The 27,919-nt window shown below is 44.6% G+C and overlaps 1 protein-coding gene across 5 annotated transcripts in view; it reads right to left on the bottom strand.

Moving 5' to 3' along the window:
- Window positions 1-27,919, bottom strand: part of myo7aa (myosin VIIAa) — a 292,479-nt gene that overhangs the window by 12,346 nt on the left and 252,214 nt on the right. For 4 of the 5 annotated variants that reach the window (XM_072262606.1, XM_072262604.1, XM_072262608.1 and 1 more), the window contains 9 exons: window positions 24,968-25,092; window positions 23,510-23,667; window positions 21,197-21,350; window positions 19,701-19,856; window positions 15,504-15,609; window positions 12,079-12,192; window positions 10,259-10,346; window positions 7,654-7,760; window positions 2,536-2,721 (listed from right to left, as the gene is read on the bottom strand). In XM_072262606.1, the coding sequence (XP_072118707.1) occupies window positions 2,536-2,721; window positions 7,654-7,760; window positions 10,259-10,346; window positions 12,079-12,192; window positions 15,504-15,609; window positions 19,701-19,856; window positions 21,197-21,350; window positions 23,510-23,667; window positions 24,968-25,092 (1,194 nt within the window). The remainder of the gene's footprint in view (window positions 1-2,535; window positions 2,722-7,653; window positions 7,761-10,258; window positions 10,347-12,078; window positions 12,193-15,503; window positions 15,610-19,700; window positions 19,857-21,196; window positions 21,351-23,509; window positions 23,668-24,967; window positions 25,093-27,919) is intronic. The other variant, XM_072262607.1, reaches the window with a different exon arrangement.

The raw sequence follows: 27,919 nt of genomic DNA, 5'->3' as shown, positions 1-27,919 counted from the left end.
ACAATAGGTGCAGGAGTAGGCCATCCGGCTCTTCGAGCCAGCACTGCCATTCACTGTGATCATGGACTTTATCAAAGGCTTTCTGAAAGTCCAGGTGCACTACATCCACTGGCTCTCCCTTGTCCATTTTCATAGTTACATCCTCAAAAAATTCCAGAAGATTAGTCAAGCACGATTTCCCCTTCGTAAATCCATGCTGACTCCGACCGATCCTGTTACTGCTATCCAGATGTGTCGTAATTTCAACTTTTATAATTGACTCCAGCATCTTTCCCACCACTGACGTCAGGCTAACCAGTCTACAATTCTCTGTTTTCTCTCTTCTTCTCTTCCTGACAACATTAGCCACCCTCCAATCCACAGGAACTGATCCTGAATCTATAGAACATGGAAAAATGATTACCAATGCGTCCACGATTTCTTAAGCCACCTCCTTAAATACCCTGGGATGCAGGCCATCAGATCCTGGGGACTTATCAGCCTTCAGACCCAACAGTCTACCAACACTATTTCCTGCCTAATATAAATTTCCTTCAGTTCATCCATTACCCTAGGTTCTTTGGCCACTATTATATCTGGGAGATTGTTTGTGTCTTCCCTAGTGAAGTCAGATCCAAAGTACATATTCAACTTGTCTGCCATTTCCTTGTTCCCCAGAATAAATTCCTTCTTCTTCAGTCCTTTTTCTGCTTCCACCTGTCACCTTCCAGTTTCTCACTTCACCCTCACACATCAACCTTCCCCCTCACTTGGTCTCACCCATCACCTGCCAGCTTGTATTCCTTCCCTCTTCCTCACCCCCGATTTTATTTTGGCTTCTGCCCCCTGCCTTTTAGTCCTGATGTAAGTGGCTACACAGGTTGGAAGGGTGGTTAAGAAGGCACGTGGCATCTTGGCTTTATTAGCCAAGACATTGGGTTGAAAAGTCAGGAAGTTATGTTGCAGCTTTATAAAACTTGAGTTAGGCTGCGTCTGGAGTATTGGGTACAGTTCTGGTCACCCCATTATAGGAAGGGTGTCGGGGCTTTGGAGAGGGTGCAGAAGAGGTTACAAGGATTAAAGGGCATGTGCTATAATGAGAGGTTGGACAAACTTGGGTTGTTTTCTTTGGAGCAGTGGGGGCTAGTCATAGTCATACTTTATTGATCTCGGGGGAAATTGGTTTTCGTTACAGTTGCACCATAAGTAATAAATAGTAATAGAACCATAAATAGTTAAATAGTAATATGTAAATTATGCCAGTAAATTATGAAATAATTCCAGGACCAGCCTATTGGCTCAGAGTGTCTGACCCTCCAAGGGAGGAATTGTAAAGTTTGATGGCCACAGGCAGGAATGACTTCCTATGACGCTCTGTGTTGGATCTCGGTGGAGTGAGCCTCTGGCTGAATGTACTCCTGTGCCCAACCAGTACATTATGTAGTGGATGGGAGACATTGTCCAAGATGGCATGCAACATAGACAGCATCCTCTTTTCAGACACCACCGTCAGAGAGTTCAGTTCCATCCCCACAACATCACCTAAAGGGGCTAAGGGGAGATCTGATGGAAGTTTATAAATGATGCACTATCAATTACTCCAAAAGACTGGAAGTAGAGTAAATACCGAAAGGCTTTTATTAACAGTAAAATGGGTCTCGTCCCTGCTGAGTATCTGCCCTGGACTGAGAGGAGGATCAGTGGCACAATCGCCTTTATTCAGGGGTCTATGGGAGGAGCCACAGGGGCAGTCAGCAGAGGGGCGTGTCCAGACAGGTAACCCAGTTACAACATATATATTTATGGTTTACCACAATAAGATTATGAAGGGCATGGATAGAGGAGCCAGACAGTATCTTTTTTCCAAGGGTTATATGTCTAATGCCAGAGGGCATGCATTTAAGGTAAGCGGGGGGGAATTTTAAAGGAGATGGGAGGGGCAAGTTTATTTTTTATTTATATTTATTTACAGAGTGGTGGTGTTGGTAGACGCTGATACATTAGGGATTTTTAGGAAATATTTAGATAGGCAAATGAATGTGAGGAAAATGGAAGGACCAGGACATTGCTTAGGAAGAAGAGTTTAGTTTAGTTGGCCATTTGATTACTAAGTTAGGTTTGGCACAACATTGTGGGTTGGAGGGCCTGTTCCTACAATGTTCAGAGAGATTTGGCCCAAAACATGACAGGTTATTCCCCTCATAGGTGTTGAGTTTCTCCAGCATTGTGTGCATGTGCGACTCAAGATTCCAGCATCTGCAGAATCCCTTGTGCTTAAAAAAAAAGAGAAAGGCAGCATATAAATGCAGGAAATCATAAACACAGTACCACATAAGACTCAGGCAGCATCTGTGGAGGGGAAGAAACAGTCAAAGTTTCAGGCTGAGACCCTTCATCAGGACTTGATATAAATGCAGACCTTGATTCACCCTTCTGGACAGCCCAGCTGTATCAGATTGAACGCAGTCCACTGTGCACCCCCCACCCCTAAGTAGCTGGGCTGGAGTCTTTCCTATGCCCGCCGAATGGAAAGGGAAAATTGAGGGAAAGATTCACCCGTTTCCAGTCATCCGGCGAGAGTTGCCGTATCACATCCTGTGGCACCAGCTCCTTTAGCATTTTGGGAATGCTTGGGAATTGTGATTTGTCATCTTCAAACTTCACCTGGTAAATGAGTGCCGCCAACTGCAGTACCTCATCGCGGGAACACTTGTGGTAGCCTCGCAGATATTTCGGTAGCTCCTGCAGAAAAGACAGGAATGCAAGTTTATGCTTTGTTGACGGTACTGTCACTGGACTCACCAACCAATTACATCTTTCCTTTTCAGTCACCTTATTGAGCTCACTCCAGGAGAGGGTCACCGGGATGCTGCCTGGTTGCAAGGTGAAGAGTCCTTGGGAGTGAATCTACAGATTGTGAGAACAATTCAGTGATGGGCCAAGTGAAGTTATCCTCCAGCCTGATGGTTGAGGGGTAATAACTGTTCCTGAACCTGGTGGTGTGAGTCCTGAGGCTCCTATATCTTCTTCCTGATGGCAGCAGTGAGAAAAGAGCACGACCTGAGTGTAGGGGGTTCCTGACGATGGATGCTACTTTCCTGTGATAGTGCTCCATGTAAATGTGCTCAACGGTGGGAAGGGCTTTACCCGTGATGGACTGGGTCATACCCACTACCTTTTGTAGGATTTTCCATTCAAGGGCATTGGTGTTTCCATGCCAGGCAGTGAGGCAGCCAGTCAATATACTCTCCACTACATCCATAGAAGTTTGCCAAAGTTTTAGATCTCATTCCAAATCTTGGTAATCTTCTGAAGATTTTGAGGCACTGCCGTGATTTCTTCATAATTGCACTTGGGTCCAGGACAGGTCCTCTGAAATGATACCACCAAGGAAATTAAAGTTGCTGACCTTCTCGACCTCCTATTCCACCGATGAGGACTGGCTTGCAGACCTCTGGTTTCCTTCTCCTGAAGTCAATAATCACCTTTGTCTTGCTGACATGGAGTGAGAGGTTGCTCTGGCAACACTCAGCCAGATTTTCAATTTCCCTCCTACATGCTGATTTGTCACCACCTTTGATTCAGTCAGAGAAAGTGGTGTTGTCAGCAAATTTAAGGAAGGCATTGGAGCTGTGCTTAGTGCCACAGTCATGGGTGTAAAGTGAGTAGAGCAGGGGGCTAAGCACACAGCCTCATGGTGCACCTGTGTTGATGGAGATTGTGGAGAAGATTTTTTGCCAATTCAAATTGACTGGGGTCTGCAAGTGAGGAAATTGAGAATCCAATTGCAAAAGGATGTATTGGGAAAGGCAGAATATAAAATGGAATTGAATTGACTTTATTTCTTACATCCTTCACATACATGAGTAAAAATCTTTACGTTACATCTGTCTAAATGTGCAAAGTGCAATCATTTAATTTATAATGAACATAGAAATACACTCAAATCAGCATGAGTTAATCGGTCTGTGTGTGGGCACGTGGCCAAGTGGTTAAGGCATTGGACTAGCTACCTGAAGGTCGTGAGTTCGAGCCCCAGCCGAGGGAACGTGTTATGTCCTTGAGCAAGGCAGTTAACCACACATTGCTCTGCGATGACACTGGTGCCCAGCTGTATGGGTCCTAATGCCCTTCCCTTGGACAACATTGGTGTCGTGGAGAGGGGAGACTTGCAGCATGGGCAACTGCTGGTCTTCCATATAACCTTGCCCAGGCGTGTGCCCTGGAGAGTGAAGACTTTCCAGGCGCAGATCCATGGTCTCGCAAGACTAACGGATGCCTTTTTAATCAGTCTGATGGCCTGGTGGAAGAAGTTGTCCTGGAGCCTGTTGGTCCTGGCTTTTATGTTGCGGTACCATTTCCCGGATGGTAGCAGCTGAAATAGATTGTGGTTGGGGTGACTTGGGTCCCCAATGATCCTTTGAGCCCTTTTTTCACACATCTGTCCTTGTAAATGTCCTGAGTCATGGGAAGTTCACAACTACAGATGCGCTGGGCTGTCTGCACCACTCTCTGCAGAGTCCTGTGATTAAGGGAGGTACAGTTCCCATACCAGGCAGTGATGCAGCCAGTCAGGATGCTCTCAATTGTGCCCCTGTAGAAAGTTCTTAGGATCTGGGGGCCCATACCAAACTCCTCAACCGTCTGAGGTGAAAGAGGTGCTGTTGTGCCTTTTCACCACACAGCTGGTGTGTATAGACCACGTGAGGTCTTTGGTGATGTGGATGCCGAGGAACTTGAAGCTGTTTACCCTCTCAACCCCAGGTCCATTGATGTCAATAGGGGTTAGCCCATCTCCATTCCTCCTGTAATCCACAACCAGCTCTTTTATTTTTGCGACATTGGGGTAAGAGGTGGTTTTCCTGACACCACTGTGTCAGAGGGATGACTTATTTTGGAGGTATCTGCAATAATATGTGAATATTGCAGATATCAATTCAATCAAAATCAGGTTTGTTATCACCGACATCATCAACATCATTATGTGCTGTGTCGTATAATGCGGGTGATCATGATTTTTCCATGACCATGATTGTTCTCGGCTATTTATTTATTTATTTATTTACTTACAGAAGTGGTTTGCCATTGCCTTCTTCTGGGCAGTGCCTTTACAATGTGGGTGACCCCAGCCGTTATCAATATCTTTCAGAGACTGTCTGCCTGGTGTCAGTGGTCGCATAACCAGGATTTGTAATACGTATCAGTTGCTCATACGACCATCCAACACCCGCTCTCATGCATTATGTGAACCTGACTGGGGGATAAGCGGATGCTACCTTTTGTCCGAGGGTGACCTGTAGGCTAGCGGAGGGAAGGAGTGCCTTACACCTCCTTTGGTAAAGATGTATCTTCACGCTGCCAAATTATCACTGACTTATGTTGTGAAATTTGTTGTTTTGCAGCAGCACAGTACAATAATTACTATAGGTTACAGTAAGAAATACTAAAATTGGTGAGGTAATGTTCATGCACCGCTCAGAAATCTGATAGTGAAGGGGAAAAAATTGTTTCTAAAATGAGAAGAGGGCATACCTTGAGTAGTGCAAGCCCTTAATGATGAATGTATCCTTTTTGAGGCACTGCTTTTGAAGATGTCCTTGATGATGTGGAGGGCTGGGTCTGTAATGGAGCAGGCTGAACCTGGAACCCTCTAAGCTTTTTCAATCCTGTGCATTGGAGTGTCCATACCAGGCAGTGATGTATCCAGTCAGAATGCTCTCCATGGGACATCTGTAAAGTCCCTGGTGACATTCCAAACCTCCTCAGACTAGTGAAGCATAGCTGCTGGCATGCCTTCTTCGTGATGGCATCAATATTTTGGACCCAGGATAGACCCTCCGAAGTGTTTTTCACCCAGGAACTTGGAGCTGCTCACCCTTTTCACTGCTGATCACTCACATGAGAACCTGTTCAGAATTTAACTTCACGGCTGGTGAAACCAACCAGTTTGTGTAGGAGATGCCGAGTTCCTCCAGAATTATGTGCGTGTTGCAATGTGTGTGGAACATTCCGATTCTGTCCCACTGGAACCAACTGAAAACTTCAGAATGAAGTGGCACTGCTAGCCCACCGCAGGCCGCAAGGCAAAGGTTTCTTCGCTGAAGTGCCCCAGACCACATCCATCCCCCCGATCAAACTGCCCATAAATAGCAATGTAAAGAGTAATCAGTATCCAGAAATACATGTACCATGAACTCCCCGCCCACAGAAAAAACCCGAGTCCACAGCCTTGCCAATCAATCCTCACAAGATGGAGCCCAAGGCTCTGGCACTTTTCTTCAACAGCAGCCAGCGCAAGGGAGAGGAAGACTGGTCAAACACAGACAGTCGGTGCTGAACGCCCACCTGATCTCTGCCCTCACCCTTTCGACCCTGCTTGGTGCCTTAAATCAGAGAGAAGCAATGGAATCAACCATGAGCTTGTGCCCTTGACACCTCAGAGAGAAGCGATGAAAACCCTGCCTCCCGACTTCTTGGCCTCCAGCTGCATCCTTGACTTCGAATCTTACCGAACTGCCTCAGAGACAGCAAAGCGCCAGATTGCTCAATCAGCCCCAACACACACCACAGGTTTCAATTGCACCCGGCTTAGTAGTAGCATCATATTTGAAGGAAGTAGTAGTTTTGTGAACCATCTGCAGGACATTGTTGTTGTTGGCGCCATCTTTCGGAGCAGACATCAGTACTAAATATTCAGTGCTTCAGATTCAGATTTACCACATCAGAATCACTTTATTGCCAGTATGTGAAACAAACCAGAATTGATTGCGGTTCGATGCCAAGCATAAACCAGAGGACAGTACCGAAACAGACAACACAATAGCAACCAACAATTTACAAGGCAATCGTGCAAACAGCTATGAGCAATCTACAATTAGCAGAACAGTCACATGTGCAAACATCAATGATCGAACTTAAATAAAGGTAAACCTATGTATATGGAGACCTGCCCTACAGTAAAATGCATTGTTTGCATTAATAATTTAAGGATGTGCTGGCTGCAGCCCACAAACGTCACCACACATTCTGGCGCCAACATGGCATACCCATAATGCTCTGCAGGACAACACAGAACACAAGCAACAAAACAAGGCCTTTCATTCCTTCCACCCACTAGCTGGGAAATGCAGCCATTTTAAATATGTATGGCCGAATGAACTATAGAGTCATAGAACACTACAGCACAGAAACAGGCCCTTCGGCCCATCTAGTTCTTGACAAACTATTGATCTGTTTAGTGTCATCGACCTGTGCCTGGACCATAGCCCACCATACCCCCCTCATTCATGTACCTTTCCAAATTTCTCTTAAAAGCTGAAATCGAACCCGCATCCACTTCTGTTGGTAGCTTGTCCCACACCCTCACCACTGAGTACAGAACTTCCCACTCATGTTCCCCTTAAATATTTCACCTTTCACCCACAACCTCTAGCCTCATCCAACTTCAATGGAAAAGGCCTGCTTTCGCTTACCCTATCTATACCCCTTAGAACTTTGTACACCTGTATCAAATCAAATTGTTTCAGACATTTCTTGAGTAAATGTGATCAATGTTACCAAACCACATTAACCATTTGTGCAATTGTCTTCCCAACTTCCTAAACACCCATATCTCATTTTTGTGACAGTGACAATTGACCTGAAAGTTAAGCACAATCAATGTCAGTATCCTACCTGATAGTAATGAAAGATGGAGTCAGCCATATGGTCCTTGCCAGGTATCGTGTGCGTCCAGAGTTTCTTCATGAAGAAGACCTGGTAGGTCAGAGAAGGGATGACACCTGGCAAGATGAGATTAAAATGCTGACATACCTTTGTTTTCAAATAGTCTGATTGAGCTAACATGCAATGTAAAATTTCTTTGTGTTATGACACAAAGAGTCACCATTCTATGATTTCTTCGTTCATTTATTTTAAGTGTGGCTTGCACGCTTTTGTTTGAGTGTGGGGGGGGAGGGGGTTTTGATGTTTGATGCTTTTCTTTGAACGGGTTGGTTTTGTGGCTCTTTGTTTTGTGACCGTCTGTGGGGAAGATGAATTTCAGGGTTGTATATTGCAATACTTACATAATAAATATACTTTGAATCAAAATGTATGGCGTGGTTAGTGTAACACTATTACAGCACCGCTGACCTTGGTACAATTCCACCATTGTTGTAAGTAGTACGTACATAAACACAAGAGATTGTGGGCCGAAGGGCCTGTATTGTGCTGTCTATGTTCTAGATTCTGAAGATGCTGGAGATCCATAGTAACACACACAAAATGCTGGAGGAACTCAGCAGGTCAGGCAGCATCTACAGAGAGGAATAAAGAGTCTACCACTTGGGCCGCGATGTCCTGAAGAAGTATCTATCCCAATACGTAAATGCTATGTGACCTGCTGAGCTCCTTTAGTAGTTTATACATTCTCCCCGGAACCATGTGGGACTCCTCCTACATTGCAAAGTACTGGTTGGTGGATGAATTGGTCCCATGGATGTAATTGGGCAGTGTGGGTTAGGTGGGTGGGAGGGACATAGCTCTGTGCTGTATCTCTATAAAAAAACATGCAAGAGTCTGTATACAAGAAACTGCAGATGCTGGGATCTGGAAGCACACACAAGGCACAGTAGGAACTCAATGGGTCAGGCAGCATCTATGAAGGAGAGTGGTCAATGTTTCAGGAGGGTCGATGGGAGACGGATGATACAAAAAAGGAAGGGATGGAGCAAGAGTTGGCAGCAGGTGGGTGCATCCACGTGAGGGAGGGTGATCAGCAGAGGGGGAACAGCATCAGTCCAGATGAAGGGTCCTCACACAGAGGTCTGCACTAGAATGAGGAGAGGTCCAGTCCTGAATCAGATTTCGAACACAGAACAGTGCAGGCTCTTTGGTCCACCAGGCTGTGCCGATGCTTTGACCTACTCTAAGATCAATCAAGTCCTTCCCTCTCCCATAGACCTCAATTTTCCTTTCATCCACGTGCCCAAGATTCTCTTAAATGCCTTTAATGTATCTGCTTCCAACCACCACCCCGGAATGCACTGCCACCACACTGTGTATAAAAAAAAACTACCCCTGACATCTTCCCAATACTTTCCTCCAATCACCTTAAAATTATGCCCTCTCAAATTAGCCATTTCTGCAGAGGAGATTTACCAGGATGCTCCCTGGAATAGAGAGCATGTCCTATGAGAAAGCTAGGGCTCTTTGCTTTGGAGCAGAGGAGGATGAGAGGTGACTTAATAGAGGTGTACAAGATGGAAGAGGCATAGATCCAGTGGGCAGCCAGAGACTTTTCTCCAGGGTGGAAATGGCATCAACTTAAGGTGATTGGAGGAAAGTACGAGGGGGACGTCACAGGTAGGCTTTATTTTAAACATAAGTGGAACAGTAGTGTAGCACTTTACAGAGCCAATTCCCGTCAACACAAAATTCTCTGCAGATGCTGGGGTCAAAGCAACACGCACAAAACGCTGGAATGAACTCAGCAGGTCAGGCAGCATCTGTGGAAATGAACAGTCAACGTTTTGGACTCAGCGTCCTGACGAAGGGTCTTGGCCTGAAACGTTGACTATTCATCTCCACGGATGCTGCCCGACCTGTTGAGTTCCTCCAGCGTTTTGTGCGTGTTGATCGATTCCTGACGATATCTCTAATGAGCTTGTACGTTCTCCCCAAAACGCATGAGTTTCCTCTGGGTGCTCCAGTTTCCTCCACGTTCTAAAGATGTATAGGTTAGTATATCACGGGCATGTCACGTTGGCGCTGGAAGTATGGTGACACTTACAGCACGTCCAGGACTGTATTGGTCATTGACGTAAATGACACATTTCACTGTATGTCTCAATATATACGTGTGTTGAGTGGTGGGTACGTGGAATGCGCTGCCAGGGGTCGAAAAAGAGGCAGATACACTAGGGACATTGAACAGACTCTTAAATAGGCACATTGATTAAAGAAAAATGGAGGGGCAGGTGGGAAGGAAGCATTAGATTGATCTTGGAGTAGCTCAAAAGGCTGGCACAACATCGTAGGCTGAAGGATCTATACTGTGCTACGTTCCAAGTATTCTCCTCAACTACAGTAACTGAAATTCCATTTTTCATCTGTGGGTTTCAATCGTTGGATAATCATTGGTTTCCTGAAGTACCTGGCTAGACCACTATCCCTTCTCTCTCCAGGTCAGCGTGGAAAACCCAGGGAGTCAAGACCAGAAGGAAGACACATGCCCTGTACACTTCCGACAGGCAACGGACAGACCAGCTGAACAAACAACATTTATTTTGAAATTTACCATCTTTCACTGGCCGGGCTTTCTTGATCCATTCGGTGAGGTGACGCACAAAGTCAAAGAAGAAATCTCCTTCGGGCACACTGATCACCTGGCGATCAACAAGTGCAGAGTTAGCAGCCATTTTCCGGCCCACAGAGGAAGTCCAACTTTCATCAATCTTGTAATGGAAGGGGGCAGAAGCCAGAATAGGAAGGTGGGAGAGGGGAAAGGGTGCAAGCTGGCAGGCGATAGGTGATAGGACCAGCGGGCACAGCCCCAGAATAGGTCGACCCCTTAGCACAGAGATGTGGAGGAATTTACTTAGCTAGAGGGTAATGAAACTGTTGAATTTATTGTCAGTGAAGGTTTATAGGTTCTTGATTAATAAGTGCTTTAAAGGTTAAGGGAAGAAGGCAGAAGAATGGGGTTGAGGAGGGAAAATAAATCAGCCATTATGGAATGGCAGAGAAGACTTGATGGGCCGAATGGCCCAATCTTGAGCCTATGTCTTATTGTCTCCCACTCTGGGTCTGGGTACCAATGCAATGGTTGAGGCTATTACATGAACCATAGACTTTACTGTGGATGGGGTAGAAGGTTGCCTACAACGATGGGTAGGTGGGTCATTTGGTGGGCTGGTTCGCTCTGTCATTTATGTTGGGCTCTCTCAGAGAGCTACAACATGGGAACAAGACCCCCAGTCCACCACGTCTGCATTGACCGTCAAGCATCCATTTTTAAAACAACCCAGCCCAAATTCTTCAGTCAGTGCATTGCTGGTGAGATCATGAAGGAATTGTACAGGTGCTCGTGAGGCTGTATTTGGAGTATTGTGTTCAGTTCCTTGTACACTGTTATAGGAAAGATGCGACCATACTGGAAAATATGCAGAATCAATTGATGAGGATAAATCTCCAGATAAAGAAATTCCTCCTCATCCCTGTTCTAAAGGGACATCCTTGAACTCCGAGGCTGAGCCCTCTGATCCTACATTCCTCCACTATAGGGAGCATCCTCTCCACGTCCACGCTATCTGGGCCAGGGGTTCTCAATCTTTTTTATGCCATGGACCCTGACCATTAAATGAGGGGACCACAGACCCCACGGTGGGAACACCTGCTCTGGACTAAGTATCTAGGACTAGGTCTCGTCACCTCAGAAACAAAACCAGGGTGTCAGAGAGATTTTAGAAAGTACACTCGGAGGCCACTTTATTAGGACAGAAGTGGAACCCCGTGTGGTCTTCTGCTGCTGTAGCCCATCCACGTGTTGTGCGTTCAGAGATGCTCCTCTGTACACCACTGCCGTAATGTGGGTTATTTCAGTTACTGTTGCCTCCCTGTCAGTTTAAACCAGTCTGGCCATTTTCCTCTGACCTCTCTCAGTAACTCGACATTTTCACCCACAGAACTCCCATTCACTGATTTTTTTTTGTTTGTTTTTTCACCATTCTCTGTAAACTCTAGAGACTGTTGTGCATGAAAATCCCAGGAGATGAGCTGTTTCTGAGATACTCAAACCACCCTGTCTGGCACCAACAATCATTAAACAGTCAAAATTACTTAGATCACATATCATCCCCATTCTAACGTTTGGACCAAACAACAACTGAACCTTTTTACCAAGTCTGCATGCTTTTATGCATTGAGTTGCTGCCATGTGATTAGCTGATTAGATATTTGCATTAATGAGGTGTACAGGTGTATCTAATTAAGTGGCCACTGGATACATCTCTTCACATGGAGGGTGGCCCAAACTCTCTTCTGATATCCATGACATGTGCCAATATCCCCAGTGTTGTCTTTCCAACTCTTAGTTGCCCAACCCACCCCACTTGTTACCTTGTCGGAGATCTTGACAAATAAGCTGAATCCATCAGCAGACTTCAGCAGCAGGCGGGTGGAAATGCTCTGGCAGAAATCTTTGGCCTTGGTGCTAGACTCCACCTCAAAGGCCTGTGAAAGGAAGGGGGGAACTTAGGACCCAACTATGGTCAGCAGAAAGGCAACATTTCACACCAAAATTTGCACTTAAAAGTAGCAAAAGCATTTCAAATCTCTATAATCAAAGGTACATCAGAATCAGGGTTATTACTCAAAATAGTTTAATGTCTTTTCCAGTACACAAGTGTAAATGAAAATTAGACAATTGTTACTCTGGATCCAATGTAGAACAAAAAAAACTAATAAGATAAAGAACACAATAATAAGAAAAACACAATAAATATAAATATATAAAGATAGATTGATTGGATGCCCATGAAGTGACACTAGGCACAGGAGTATCTGTACATAAGGTAACTCTGACAGGAAATGATAAAGTAGTGGGTGGAGGTGATGATCAGCCTTACCGCTTGGGGCAAGTAACTGTTTTTGAGTCTGGTGGTCCTCGAGTGGATACTATGTAGCCTCCTCCCTGATGGGAGTGGGACACACATGCATTGAACACAAGAAATAAGTAAACTTATGATCAAAATCCATTACTGTTTGTCACCATATACAACCTCAAGACTCATTTTCTTAAGGGCGTTCCAGTAAATACAAAGACACACAATAAAATCAATGAAAAACAGCTCACAACAAAGACGGGCAAAAACCAAGTTGTGCAAATACGAAAAGAGAAAAATAACAAATAATTATAGATAAACAATCAATGAGTTGTTCAGCAGAAAGCAGCATTGACAGTTCACGCAGAAGTTGCACTTCAAAGTATGTGACAAATAATGTTGATCTTTAATAGGTCAGAATCTGGATCAGTTTTAATATCACTAACATATGTTAAGAATTTTTGTGTTGTGTGGCTGCAGTACATTGCAATATATAATACCACTACAGAAAAAATACCTATTAAAAGTAATAAAGTAAGTAATGCAAAAAGAGCAAAAGAATGTAGTAAGGTAGTGTTCATGGAGAAATGAGTGCCTTACACGTCCTTTTGTAGAGATGTGTCTCCCCCCTGCACATACTGGTAGGGTTGTTAAACAGGCATATGGTGCGTAGGCTTTCATTAGTTGGAGGATTGAGTTCAGGAGCCACGAGATAATATTGCAACTCTATGAAAACCTCGTTAGACCACACTTGAAGTATTGTGCGCAGTTCTAGTCACCTCATTATAGGAAGGATGTGGAAGATTTAGAGAGGAAGCTGCCTATATTAGAGAGCATATCTTATGAGTATAGGTTGAGCGAGCTAGGGTTTTCCATCTCTGGAGAGAAGGAAGAGGAGAGATAATTTGATAAAGGTATACAACATTGGAAGAATTCTGTAGTTCGAGTGGATATTCAGAGAGATTTTCCCAGGGCAGAATGGCTAACATCAGGGGCATAATTTTAAAGTGACTGAAGGAAACTATAGGGGAGATGTCAGAGGTAAACATTTCTTTGTACATAGGGTGGTGAGTGCATGGAAAGTCCTGCCTGGGATGATGGTAGAGGCAGGGATATTTAAGAAACACTTAGATAGGCACATGAATGATAAAAAATCTGAAGGGTTACATAGAAAGGAATTGATCTTAAAGTAGGTTAAAAGGTTGGCACAACATCGTGGGCCGAAGGGCCTGTACTGTAATGTCCTACGTTCTATCAGCAGAAAACCAAACTGCTTCAGAACACATACTGAAGCCAGGCAGAATCTGTGGAGAGAGATGAACGGTCAACGTTTTCTATTGAGAACCTTCGTCTGTCTATTTCACGCCATAGATGCCGTCTGATCCACAGAGTTCCTCCACATCTTGTATTTTGCTCTGTACTCCAGCATCTGTAGCCTCATGCCTTGCCTACAGAAATGACGATACACTGGGAAAAGAGCATAGCACACCACAGCATAGCACAGGCCCTAATGCCCATGATCTTGTGCCGAGTTTATCATCAACTTTAAGGTTAATCTAATCCTTCCCTCCCACCTCCATTTTTCTATCATCCATGTGTCTATCCAAGATTTTCTGAAATATTGCTAATGTATCTGCCTCTACTACCATCACCACTGTCAGCATGTTCCACTACTCGGTGTAAAACAATTTACTTCTGACATCTTCCCCTATATTTTCCTCCAGTCACCTTAAAAACACGCTCCCTCACGTTAGCCATTTCCACCCTGGGATAAGTCTCTGGCTGTCCACTCGATCTATGCCTTTTATCATCTTATGGACCTCTATCAAGTCGCTTCATATCCACCTTCACTCCAGAGAGAAAAGCCCGAGCTTGTTCAATGTATCTTCATAAGACATGTTCTCTAATCCGGGTAACGTCCTGGTAAATCTCCTCTACGCCCCCTTTAAAGCTAACATGTCCTTTCTATAATGGGGTGACCAGAGTCAAACATGATATTCCAGGGTTTTGTAAAGCTGCAACACTTACCTCGTGCGTCTTGAACTCAACTCCCCTGACTAAGGAATGCCAACACACCATACGCCTTCTTAACACCCCTATAAACTGATTAAGAGTGAGTATAAAACAGGTCGAGTGAAGTGATCAGGAGGGAGATATATCCAAAATTAGTAGTTTATTCTGTATGGAGTGATCATGTGTTTGATGTTAAAGTTCAAAGTAAATTTACTATTAAAGTACATACAGAATGTCACCATACACCAAAGACTGACAAGCAACGTACAAAGGACCAAGTATGCAAATATAAACAAATCCAAATAATAATAAATAGTAAACAAAAACACTGAAAATACAGAACTGTGCAAAACATTTGTGAGTGATGATAAACCTGATTCTGATACGGGTCTATTGTGGACTGCGAGTGCGAAGAGGGCAAGGAGAGGGGAATCATGGTTGGGGAAAAAGGGGAAGGGAGAGGGGAGAGACATTTTGTAATGATCAATAGTCCAATTGCTTATAATCAAATGACTTTTGCTGGTGTCTGAGTGCGTCTATGTCTGTATCACTTCCCACCCTGGCACTCCTCCTCTGCCACCTGTCCCACACCTCTCCCACGGCGCTCCACCCTCTCCATTCCCAACATCCTTTGCTCGCACAGGATTTACAAGCTTGCTGTCTGCTCGACATTGACAAGTACAGTACTGTGCAAAGGTCTTAGGCACCCTGGTGGTATACATGTGCCCGAGGCTTCAGCACAGTGCTGTACGAGTTGTGGATTGCATGAAAGAGAGTCCATAGTCACTTTTCTCCATCAGACATCTCCTGAACAGCTGGTGAACCACTGATGAGAGGTGTCACTGTGCTACCTCTCAAGAAGTTCTTGTTAATCCCGTGTGTTTTTCAATGCCGAAAACCTCTATGGAGGAGGGAGGAAACACTTACCTCATCGGTGTCATCGGGGAAGTAAACCTTGTGGTATATCTGGGTTGTTTTGTGCTGTATTGCCTCCACTTCCACAAGGTGGGGTGGGTACTTCCGGGAGCCATTGCTGCAGGGGTCCAATCGAGAAACAAAGACTCGTGTTTAGGGACAATAGGGCATCAGAACGAATCCACAGTCAGTTCACAGGAGAGAAAACAGCAGCCAGTTCTGCATGGTAATATCCCACGAACCCACATCAAAGTTGCTGGTGAATGCAGCAGGCCAGGCAGCATCTATAGGAAGGGGTACAGTCGACGTTTCGGGCCGAGACCCTTTGTCAGGACTAACTGAAAGAAGAGATAGTAAGAGATTTTCTCTTACTAGCTCTTCTTTCAGTTAGTCCTGACGAAGGGTCTCGGCCCAAAACGTCGACGTTCCCTCTTCCTATAGATGCTGCCTGGCCTGCTGCGTTCACCAGCAACTTTGATGTGTGTTGCTTGAATTTCCAGCATCTGCAGAATTCCTCGTGTTTGCATTTTTAAATATCCCACGATATTGACTGAATTAGTTCTTTTGGTGATGTTGATTAAGGGATGAATATTGGCCAGCACACTAGTGATTCAAATCTGAAAATTCCTGATTTGAGAGCGTAAAGACTCACAAATTCCTACAGACGTACCATGGAGAACATGCGAACTGGCCGCGTCACTGTCTGGTATGGAGGGGCCGCTGCACAGGATTGGAAAAAGCTGCAGAGGGTTGTAAACTCAGCCAGCCCCATCGTGGGCACTATCCTCCTCACCATCAAGGACATCTTCAAAAGGCAATGCCTCAAAAAGGTGGCATCCATCATTAAAGACCCTCACCATCCAAGACATGCCCTCGTCTCATTGGTACCATCAAGGAGATGGCACAGGAGCCCGAAGACACACACTCATCATCTTCTACTGTGCAATCAGGTTTCTGAATGGTCAATGAGACCACCGTGAACACTACCTCAATACTTTTTCTCTTTTCTAGCTTACTTTTTGCACTGCTTATTTTATTTATATATATTTCTTATTATAGTTTTCTTTAATGTATTGCAATGTACTGCTTCCACAAAACAACAAATTCCACAGCACATACCTGTGATATTAAACCTGATTCTCTTCTTCAATATACTAAACATTGATTTTTAAAAAAATTTGTACAATTCCCCCCCCCCCACCCCCAAGTGGACAATAGGTTTAATGTCCTATCACAAGATGGCACATCTGACAGAGCAGCACGCTCTCAATACTATAGCAAAGGTATTAATTACCCTGGATTACCTGCTCGGTTTCCTGCAGCCAAATTTGAACTCATCACCACTTGACCGGGATCATCTGCTTTTAACTTCCTACATCCCACCAATCAAAGCTATACAGGCAAAAACCACCAAAACACCAAACCTTGCTGTTCCTTTTTGAATCACCGCAAATTGTTCCCAGATTTTGCACACCTGATTTATGAACACCTCTACAGAGAAGGGACAACGTCCAGGGTGGGTTCACAAGCAATCATTTCTATTGATACCAACCATCCCAGACATCCCCTCTTCATTACACCTCCCACCGGGCAGAAGATACAAAAGCGTAAATCATGGAGTCCTGGATTAATGGTAGGGCATAAAAACGATTGGGAACCCCCGGTCTAAATGCATGTACCAACCTGCTCAAGGATTTTTTCTCTCCCACTGTTACAAGACTATTGAAAAGTTCTCTCATATGATGAGATGGATTCTGGACCTCACTATGGCCTTGCACCTTACTGCACTTTCTCTGTAACTAACCTTTTATTCCGTTATTGTTTTCCCTTGTACTACCTCAATGAATTAATGTAATGAAATTATTTACATGAATGCCACACAAAACAGTTTTTCCACTGTACCACAGAATATATGACAATAATAAACCAATTTACTTGCGCAAAAATTCTGTATTAAACAATACAACCTTTAGTATTTTTAGCTTGCAGTCACAGAATTTTTAAAAAATACACCTCTGTTATAAACAACTCATTTTTGAAACCTGCAGGACAAATAACTTTGTTATTGAGAGTTTGGAACCCTATAGCCTCTAACACCACCCTTGTCCCCATTGATATTAGAATGCATTTGAGCTCTTAAAGATAGTGGAATCAAAGGTTATGGGGATAAGGTAGGAACTGGATACTGATAGTGGATGATCAGCCATGATCACAGTGAATGGCAGTGCTGGCTCGAAGGGCTGAATGGCCTACTCCTGCACCTATTGTCTAAGACTAGCTGACTGGCAGGAGGTAAAGAGTAGGAATAAATGGGGGGCCTTTTCTGGTTGGCCGCCAGTGACTAGTGTTGCTGGGACCGCTTCTTTTCATGTTATATATCAATGATTTGGATGACAAAATCGATAGCTCTGTGGTCAAGTTTGCAGAAGATACAAAGATAGGTGGAGGGGTTGGTAGCATTGAGAACATGGAGTCTACAGAAGGATTTAGACAGATTGGTTGAATGGGCAAAGTGGCAGATGAATACAGCATCGGAAAGTGTAAGTTATGCACTTTGGTAGAGGGGATAAAGGCATAGAGTATTTTCTAAACGGGAAGAAAATTCAGAAATCAGAGGTGCAATGGGACGGGAGTCCTTGTGCAGGATTCTCTAAAGGTTAGCTTGCAGGTTAAATCAGTAGTAAGAAAGGCAAGTGCAATGTTAGCAAGGATGTAATGCTGAGGATTTATAAGTCATTGGTCAGATGGCAATTGGAGTATTGAGAGCAGTTTTGGGCCCCTTATCTAAGAAAGATGAGCTGGCATTGGAGAGGGTCCAGAGGAGGTTCACAAGAATGAGCAAAGAAATGGCAGATTGGAATAAAGTGCAAGAAAGTGTATGCTCATGCATTAAGTTAGAAGGAATGAAAGTGAAAACTTGTTTTGAAAAACAGAAAGAAATTTCAGAAATCTGACTAGGTGGAATTCGTGGCCACAGGCGGCTGTGGAGACCGAGTCATTGAGTATATTTAAAGTGGAGGGTGATAGGTTCTTGATTAGTAAGGGCATCATAGGTTATAGGTTGAAGGCAGAGGAATGGGGTTGAGAGGGATAAGGAATTAGCCATGGTGGAATGCTGGAGAAGACTCGATGGGCTGAATGGCCTAATTCTGCTCCTATGTCTTACTCTTATGATACAAATATTTTTAGAAATGCAATTTTGTCAGGAAAGCAAATTTCACATTACAGCAGAACTACCAGCCTATTTTAAGAGTCAGAGGTTGATTTTGGGGCTAGACGGATCAAAGGTAATAGGGAGAATGCCAGAATAGAGACAGGATTTAGTTGATCATTCTTGATCACACTGAAGGACCACATCAGTTCAATTGTGAGAAGATGGCAAATGTATATGCAGCTGATGAATCATGCAGTGACTGGCATGAACACAGATATCTCCAATTTCCAAAAATTCTCTCCTCCCTCTTTCTCTATTCCCCATTCTTGCTCCACTCTTACCTCTTCTCCTCACTTGACCATCACCTCTCTCTGGTCGCCATCTTCCTTCCCTTTCTTCCATGGTCCACTCTATCAGATTCCTTCTTCTTGAACCTTTTACCTCTTCCACCTATCACCAGCCAGCTTCTGACTTCATCTTCCCCCTCACCTATCATCTGCCAGCTTGTACGCCTCCCCTTCTCCCTCTTTCTTATACCTGCATCTGCCCCACCCCCTCCTTTCCAGTCCTGATGATTGTTCATTCCTCTCTGTAGACACTGCCTAACCTACTGAGTTCCTACTAATTTTGTGTGTGTTGCTCTGGACTTCCAGAGGCCGCAAATCTTTTGTGTTTGTGAATCAATTGGCTATGTGTGAATGACCATTTCTTTTGGCGTGGTCTTTCAAATGTCCATGCATTTTGTCTCAAAAGCCCAGTTTTTCACTCCTGCATGGCAAGTCTCCAAGCGTGTACCATCGCTAACATGACTCAAAAACATTTAATCCTTCTGCTCAGTTTCTGTTCTAGCTCCGCACATATGCAACAGCTCAAACATTCTTGTCTTTTTAAAAATGTTTCTACATTAAACCCTACACTCTATGGAAAAAGAAGAATGCTGATTTAGGGATGAGATGGGAGAGAAGAGGAGGGGAGAGGGAAGAGTGAGGGAGAGGAGTAAAATGGAGGACCACAACTCAACCACGTCACAGAGGAGGGTTGGAGATTCCCCTTACCGGAGGGCTTTCTGCAGTCGGAACATGCAGTCCGGAGCGAGCATGTGGCTTTTCCGGGACTGGAGGAACCTCTGGACATGAGGCAGGAGGACATTGCTCGGAGGGAAGAGCCCAGTACACAACCAGAACAACTCCCATCCTTTCTCCTCACTGTACCTGTCAGGACAACAGCACCAAGACATTGGCATGAGCAATTCAGAAAGTGGCATTTAGTCATACTGCTGACCAACACCAAGGATGATAAAAGTTTGTTCCTAGGGATTTGGTACATTTAAGCCACATTATACTGTACCTATTTTGCTATGCTCCCCTCCCCCCCCACCTCCCTTGGAATCCAGCAGGTTTCCCCCTTAATTTTCAATGGATCAACTTTATTTGCCTTATATATTTACATATATTAGGAATTTGCTGTTGTGTGTTGGTCAGAGTGTGACCATCCAGCAAAAAACCAGAATTCAACAATCATAAAACAATTATACAAATATAAAGAAATACATCTCACCTTATTTTTATTTAGTGTGGCATGTGGCCAAGTGGTTAGGGTGTTGGGCTCACGAGCTGAAGGTCGTGGGTTCGTGTCTCGGCCAAGGCAGTGTGTTGTGTCCTTGAGCAAGGCACTTAACCACACACTGCTCCAGTCCACCCAGCTGAAAATGGGTACCATGAAAATGCCGGGGGTTAATCTCGCGATAGACTGGCGTCCTATCCCGGGGGGGGGGGGGGTAGTCTTGTACTCTCAGTCGCTTCACACCACAGAAACCTGCATAAGCACCGGCCTGATGGGCCACAAGGCTCGGGACAGACTTTAACTTTCTTTTATTTAGTGGTGCAGCTCGGAACAGGTCCTTCCGGCGCAGTGAACCGCACTGCCTAGCGACCCACCTATATAACCCTAGACTAATCACAGGATGATTTACAATGGCCAGTTTCCCTACTACCCAGTACGTCTTTGGACTGTGGGTGGAAACCACACGCGGTTCACAGGGAGGAAGTACGAACACCTTACAGACTGTGTTGGGACAGAACTCCAAACCCCACAACACCCCGAGCTGTTGCACTAACCACTACATTACTGTGGTGGTGTATCTCTCTAACTCTCTCTATCCTTATTCAGAAGATTAAGATGCATCCAATGCATGGAGAATTGGCCATTTGCATACAGAACTGGTTTGACCATGGAAGACAGAGGGTAGTGGCCAAAGGGGCTCATTCTAGCTGGAGCTCTGTCATTAGTGGCGTTCTGCAGGGATCTGTACTGGGACCTCTGCTATTTGTCATGGATATAAATGACCAGGATTAAAATGTATATGGGTGGGTTAGTACATTTGCAGATAATACCAAGATTGGTGGTGTTGTGGATAGCATAATACACTGGCAAAGAATACAGTGGGATGTAGATCAGTTGCAGATATGGGCGAAGAAATGGCGGATGCAGTTTAATCCAGCCAAATGTGAAGTGTTGCCCCTTGGTAGACCAGGTTAGCTTTGTGTCTTACTTCACATGGTTGTCAGTCAGCTGCTTAAGAATCTGGCAGTAAACCTCGTCTTTCATCAGCTCCCCCTTCAAGGCACCTTCGAATATCTGGTCTGTCAGCTCGTTCACCAAGCGCATTCGTTTGGAGGGATAGTCTCCCATATACTTCATCACAGGTGCTGGCCCCGAGTCAAGGCAACAACAGACAGACTTTGCAATTAAAGAGCGCCATCCACAACATCTCAAAATGCACTTTGCAACTAATGAATGTTGCTATCAGTTTGGAGGAGGCTCTGGTCTGAAATGATGGTCTGGATTTGCCCAGTTTACATCGTAGGTCAAAATGATTATTAGATTATGAGGACACACAGTCCTCTTTTATTGTCATTTAGTAATGCATGCATTAAGAAATGATACAATGTTCCTCCAGAATGATATCACAGAAACACAAGTCAAACCAAGACTAAAAAAACTGACAAAAACCACATAATTATAACATATAGTTACAACAGTGCAAAGCAATACCGTAATTTGATAAAGAACAGACCATGGGCATGGTAAAAAAAAAGTCTCAAAGTCTCTCGAAAGTCCCATCATCTCATGCAGACAGTAGAAGGAAGAGAAACTCTCTTCCTGCCATGAACCTCCAGTGCCGCAAACTTGCCGATGCATTGAGATGGTGCATTCAAGTTATAGAGAGATGCAGCACTGTAAAGACCCATCGGTCCATTTATCCATGCTGGCCATCTATCACCCACTTACACTAACCTTACTTCTGTTCCCCCCACATTCTCAACACTCACCCTCCACTCCTGCAGATTCTACACCGCACCCACGCGCTGAGGACAATTTACAGTTTACAGCCAATGAAAGATTAGCTTTATTCATCAGATGTTCATTGAAACATAGTGAAATGTGTTGTTTTGCATTAACAACAAAGTCCTAGGATGTGCTGGAGGTAGCCTGCAAGTGTCACCATACTTCTGGTGCCACCATACCACGCCTATAACTCACGAACCCTAACTGGTACGTCTTGGGAATGTGGGAGGAAACTGGGATGCAGGAATTGAATCTTGATCAGTGATTGCTGGTACTGTAAAGCGATTGTGTTCACCACTACACTATTGTGCCTCCTTAATTAACCAATCAACCCACCCGTCTTTGGGATGGGAAGCAAACTGGAACAGCTGAAGGTCACATGGAGAACCCCACACACACAGAAGCAGAAATCAGGATTGAACCCATGTCACTGAATTTACATATATATTTGCATATATATTTATATCTCATTCTCACCATATTGTGACATATGCATACCTTGATAATAAATTTAGTTAGAAACCGAATGTACATAAAATGTCTGAGGAACTCAACAGGTCAGGCAACATCTATGGAGGGGAATAAACAGTTGACGTTTTGGGCCAAGACCCTTCATCAGGACCAATTCCATTATGTTTACTTTGTTAACTTATGTATGATTTATGTTAATTTATGCTAGTTTATGTTTGTCATGTACTGTGCTGCAAGAAGCTAATTTTCATGGTGTTCATGATAACGATCTTGAACTTTGGGATCCCCTACAGCATCCTGTCCAGATCAAGTGTAGTTTATTGTCATTTAACTGTATACATGTATATAATGTATATAGAGACTACATTTCTTTGAACCAGGGTGTAACCCACATAACACACGATAACTTAAGGTAAGGATAAAATCTACAGATGGATCACACATAAATAACAAAGCTAAGTGCATTAATATTAAATGTTGTAATGTACAGAACAGATTAACCAGTGACACTTTGAATATGACGTGCAAGGAGCTCAGAAGCCTAATGTCCTGGGGAAGAAACTATTTCTCATCCTGATCATTCTTGTTTTCATGCATCGTAATCTCCTGCCTGATGGTAGCAAGTCAAAGATAGATGGGTGGGATTCTTAATAATGCTAAGGACTCTGTGTATGCAGTGCTCCTGATAAACGTCTCTGATGGATGGTAGGGAGACCCCTATGATTCTCCCAGCTGCTCCCACAGTCCTTTGTAGGAACTTCTGGCCCAAAGTTCGACTGCTCCCATATCAGATGGAGATGCAATTTGTCAGGATGCTCAATGATGCTCCTGTAAAATGCAGTTAATATGGGAGGGAGGGAACCTTGCTTGCTTCTATCTCTTTAGGGAGTGAAGGCGCTGCTGTGCCTTCTTGTTCTGGGAGGTGATATTAAGGGACAAGTGAGGTCATCCGTGACAAAACTGGATGGCACTGAATCTAGAATTCTTTTGCCATCCTTACGTAGATCACTTTGAGGCCCGTTTCTGGGGAAATGTGAAAGGATATCTACAAAGCAGAGGCAGGACTCCTGTGACAGCTCCTCGTTCCCCTGCAACTTCTTCAGCAATGGCTGCTTAATCGGCTCCCGGGTACAAGACCAGAGCTTGTCCTTTCCGCGGTTCTTTGTGATCATCACTCGGCTCAAGGTGTGTTTCGGAGGCGGTCTGGTAACAGAGAGAGAAACGTTTTGCAAAGCTTGCAGAAACACAATTTAAAGTACAAAATTATGGGTTGTATAGATGGGCTAAGTGCAAGCAAGCTTCTTCCACTTGAGGTTGGGTGAGGCTAGCAGTACAGCTCATGGGTTAAGGGTGAAAAGATGAAATGTTTAAGGGGAACATGAGGGGGAGCTTCTTCACCCGAAGGGGTGATGAGAGTGTGGAACGAGCTGCCAGAGCGTTTTGTGGATGCAGGTTCAATTTCAACATTTAGGAGAAATTTGGGTAAGTACATGGATGGGAGGGGTATGGTCCAGGAATAGGAAGATTCATGGTCTAGATGGGCTGAAGAGCCTGTTTCCGTACAATTTTTTCTCCCCGAACACGGACTGCACAAGTCGATAGGGTAGCAAAGATAGCGCACATCCACTTGCCTTTGTTGAGGATTTGAGTTCAAGAGTCAGGAAGTCATTTTGCAACTTTATAAAGCTCTGGTTAAGCCACATCTGAAGTATTCCATTCAGTTCCAGTTGCCTCATTACAGGAAGCTTGTGGAGGCTTTGGACAGCATGCAAAAGAGATTTACCAGGATGCTCCAGGATTAGAGGGCACTTGCTATGAGGAGGGGAGGGCAAACTTGGGTTTACTTCTCTGGAACAGCAGAGGTTGAGGGGAGACCTGATAGGTATTTATAAGAGTATGAGAAGCATATATAGAGTGGACAGCCAGTATCTTTAGAATCAAAATGTCTAATACTAGAGGTCTTGCATTGAAGGTGGAAGAGAAGGTGACCCATGAACTTGCTTTCAAGGACTCTTCATCTCGTGTCCTTGATATCATTGCCTAGTTACTTATTATTATTTATTTTTTCTTTTGTATTTGCACAGGTTGTTGGGTGTGGTCTGTCACTGACTCCATTATGGCTCTTGGATTTACTGAGTATGCCCGCAAGAAAACAAATCTCAGGGTTGTACATGGCGACATACATGTAGCTTGATAATAAATTTACTTTGAACTTTGAGATGTGTGGGGCAAGTTATTTTTTTTTGATAGAAAAGCAGAGTAGTGGTTGCCTGGAATGCACTGGAGGTGAAGGCAAATACGATCGAGGCTTTTAAATAGGCAGATGAATGTGCAGAGAATGGAGTGATCTGGATTTTTGAGGGCACAAGGTATTAGTTTAGTTGGTTAGTTTCCTGGACCAAACTGTGCGACACTGTTTTATATTTGTTGTGTGCCCCACCCTCCCTCAGAGAACACACTGCCTCCCCCACCCATGTCCTCGTTTGCAGATGAGATTGCCCACCTGAAATGGTCATATGAGAACTCCTCCAGTGTATAAAGCTTCACCTTCTCCTCCGGCTCTCCTATGGACAGTTGGGATGTTTTGATGGCCTCTTGTCTCTGACCTGGCGTCATGGTAACCAGGCACTGAAAGGCAAGGCAGGAGGAACACTCATTGGCAGGGATATTTTCTCATGAGATACATCACTGACAGAGTCATACAGCACAGAAACAGGCCCTTCAGCCCATAACATCAATTCCAACCTTTCAAGCCATCAAGTTTATTGTGCTGGGCACAAGTACAGTGAGGTACAGATACAGTGAAGAGAAGCTTGCTTGCAGCAACATCCCAGGCACTGAGGTACAGAGAATACAGAACAAGTTACATAAGACAGCAAACAGAAAAAAATGATGTGTTAAAATGAGATATTAATGGGTCCTGGCGCCTTAAAACCAGTGCTTCGGGTAGATGGAGCTCGTCAGCGTGGGAAGGCAGTCCATCTAAGAGAGGGAAAACTCTAATTTCATACCTCTGCTGCCTTGCGGCTATTCCCACTCATGGGAAAGGCTTTGGGAGTAAACCCTGAGGACAAATCCGGAGCTGGAGTCCCTAAGGCAGTCCGACGTTGCCTTCAACCTCATTCTGGCAACTCCTGCAACGACACTGGTGCCAAGCTGTATGGGTCCTAGTGCCCTTCCCTTGGACAACATCGGTGTCGTGGAGAGGGGAGACTTGCTGCATGGGCAACTGCCGGTCTTCCATACAACCTTGCCCAGGCCTGCGCCCTGGAGAGGACACTCCAGTTGAAGCAAGACTTTCCAGGCGCAGATCTACGGTCTCATGAGACTAATGGATGCCACCACCAATGTAAACAAAAAAGGCAATCAGAAACAAGTCCATGGTGGTGGAAAGGGATAACAAGTCAGTCATGGTGGATTGGCAAAGCAGACACAATGGGCCTAATTCTGCTCCTATGTCTTGGAGAGGCAGGGGGCGGTGGTGGAGATATGTCTCTACCAAAGAAGGTGTAATGCTCTGCTTCCCTCCACTAGCCTGCAGATCACCCTTGGGCAAGGTGTAGCACCAGCTTAGCACCCCCACCTCCCCCACCCACAGAAGCATGGGAGCCAGTGGACGGCTGCATGAGCAGTTGGTTCATATCACAAGTCCTGGTTATCAAGTCAAGCCAAGTCACTTTTTATTGTCTTTTCAACCATAACTGCTGGTACAGAACATAGTAAAAATGAGACAATGTTTTCCAGGACCATGGTGCTACATGAAACAATACAAAAACTACACTGAACTACGTAAGAAAAAAAAACACAAAAACTACACTAGACTACAGATTATCCAGAACTGCATAAAGTGCACAAAACAGTGCGACCACTGACACCAGGCAGACAATCTCTGAAGAGTATGGATAACGGCTAGTAAAGATACCACCCAGAAGGCAGCAATGGCAAACCACTTCTGTCGAACGATTTGCCAGAAACAATCATGGTCTTGAAATGATCATGATCGGCCACATCATGCAACATGCACATTACGAGCAAACTATGTCTTAAAGTCTTATAGTGCAGAGGTGGCCCACAGTGTTCCTCTGCTGAGGTAGGGTTAGGGTTATGCAGGTCAGTCGAAGAATCTGGTGGTTGTAGGAAAGGAGCTGTTCCTGAATCTGGTGGGGTGGGAATTCAGGGATTTGTTCCACTTGCCTTACGGCAGCAGTGAGAAGAGGGCGTGGTCCGGATGGTGGGGACCCTTGGTGATGGACGTCACTGCTTGAGGTATCACTTCCTGTAGATGCTGTCAGTGGTGTGGCGGGCTGTGCTCACGATGGACTGGACAGTGTGCACTACTCTCTTCAGCCAAGTGTCAACACAGCTCATTACTCATCTATACTAATGGCTGCACGATGACCACATTCTTCCATCCCCTGACTATTCAAGTGCCTGCCTAAGTGTCTCTTAAAAATAGTAATTGTATCCTATTCCACCACCTCCTCTGGTAGCCAGTTCCAGATTGCAATCACTGTCTAAATGAATTTACCCTCGAGATCCCCTTTAAAACTCTTTCCTGCCACCCTCGTTTTTGATAAGAGATGATCCAGGGGGTATTCAGAGTCAGTGACACAGCACAGAAACAGGGCACCAGCTTCCCCAGCACTGAAGACACCTCAAAAGGCGATGCTCTAAGGCAGCGGTATCCATCATTAAGGACCCCCATCGCCTAGGACGTGCCATCTTCTCATTGCTACGATCAAGACAGACATTCAATGTTTCAGGAACAGCTTCTTCCCCTCTGCCAGATTTCTGAATGGACAATTAACCCATGAACATCACCTCACTATTTTTTTTGCTCCATTTGCACTACTTATTTAATATAAAATTTTAATAGACACTTCTTATTGTAATTATTAGAATTATTAATTTTTGCAGTGTATTGTTGCTGCAAACCAACAAATTTCATGACATATGGCTGTGATATTAAACCTGATTGAGATTCTGAAAAATAAGTCAACAGTCAGAAGATAGGCAGCTGTGGTGAAGTCCCCTGGTGCTAGCTGACGCAGATGTTGGTGACACAGATATTCAACACGATGTTGACGAGGCTGCATTTGGAATATTGAATTCAGCTTTGCTAACCCAGTAAAATGGGAAGAATACAGATGAGATGTACGAAGACGTTGCTGGGACTTGAGGGACTGAGTAATGGAGAGAGGTTGAGCAGGGTGGGATGAGGCGTGTAGGAGAACAAGTGATGTATAAAATCATGAGGGACATAGACAAGGTGAATGCGCACGGTCCTTTTCCCAGGGTTGGGGAAACAAGCACTAGAAGGCATAGAGAGGGAAGAGGGGTGAGATTTAGTAGGGACCTGAGGGGCAAATTTCTTCACGTAGTGGGTGGTCTTTAGGATGAGCTGCAAAAAGGAAGTGGTTTAAGGCAGCTGCATTAACAACTACTTGGACGGGTA

This window comes from Mobula birostris, chromosome 7 (assembly GCF_030028105.1).
Source record: "Mobula birostris isolate sMobBir1 chromosome 7, sMobBir1.hap1, whole genome shotgun sequence".
Lineage (NCBI taxonomy): Eukaryota > Metazoa > Chordata > Chondrichthyes > Myliobatiformes > Myliobatidae > Mobula > Mobula birostris.
Note: the sequence above shows the minus strand (reverse complement) of the source record. Positions and strands in the feature narration are given on the sequence as shown.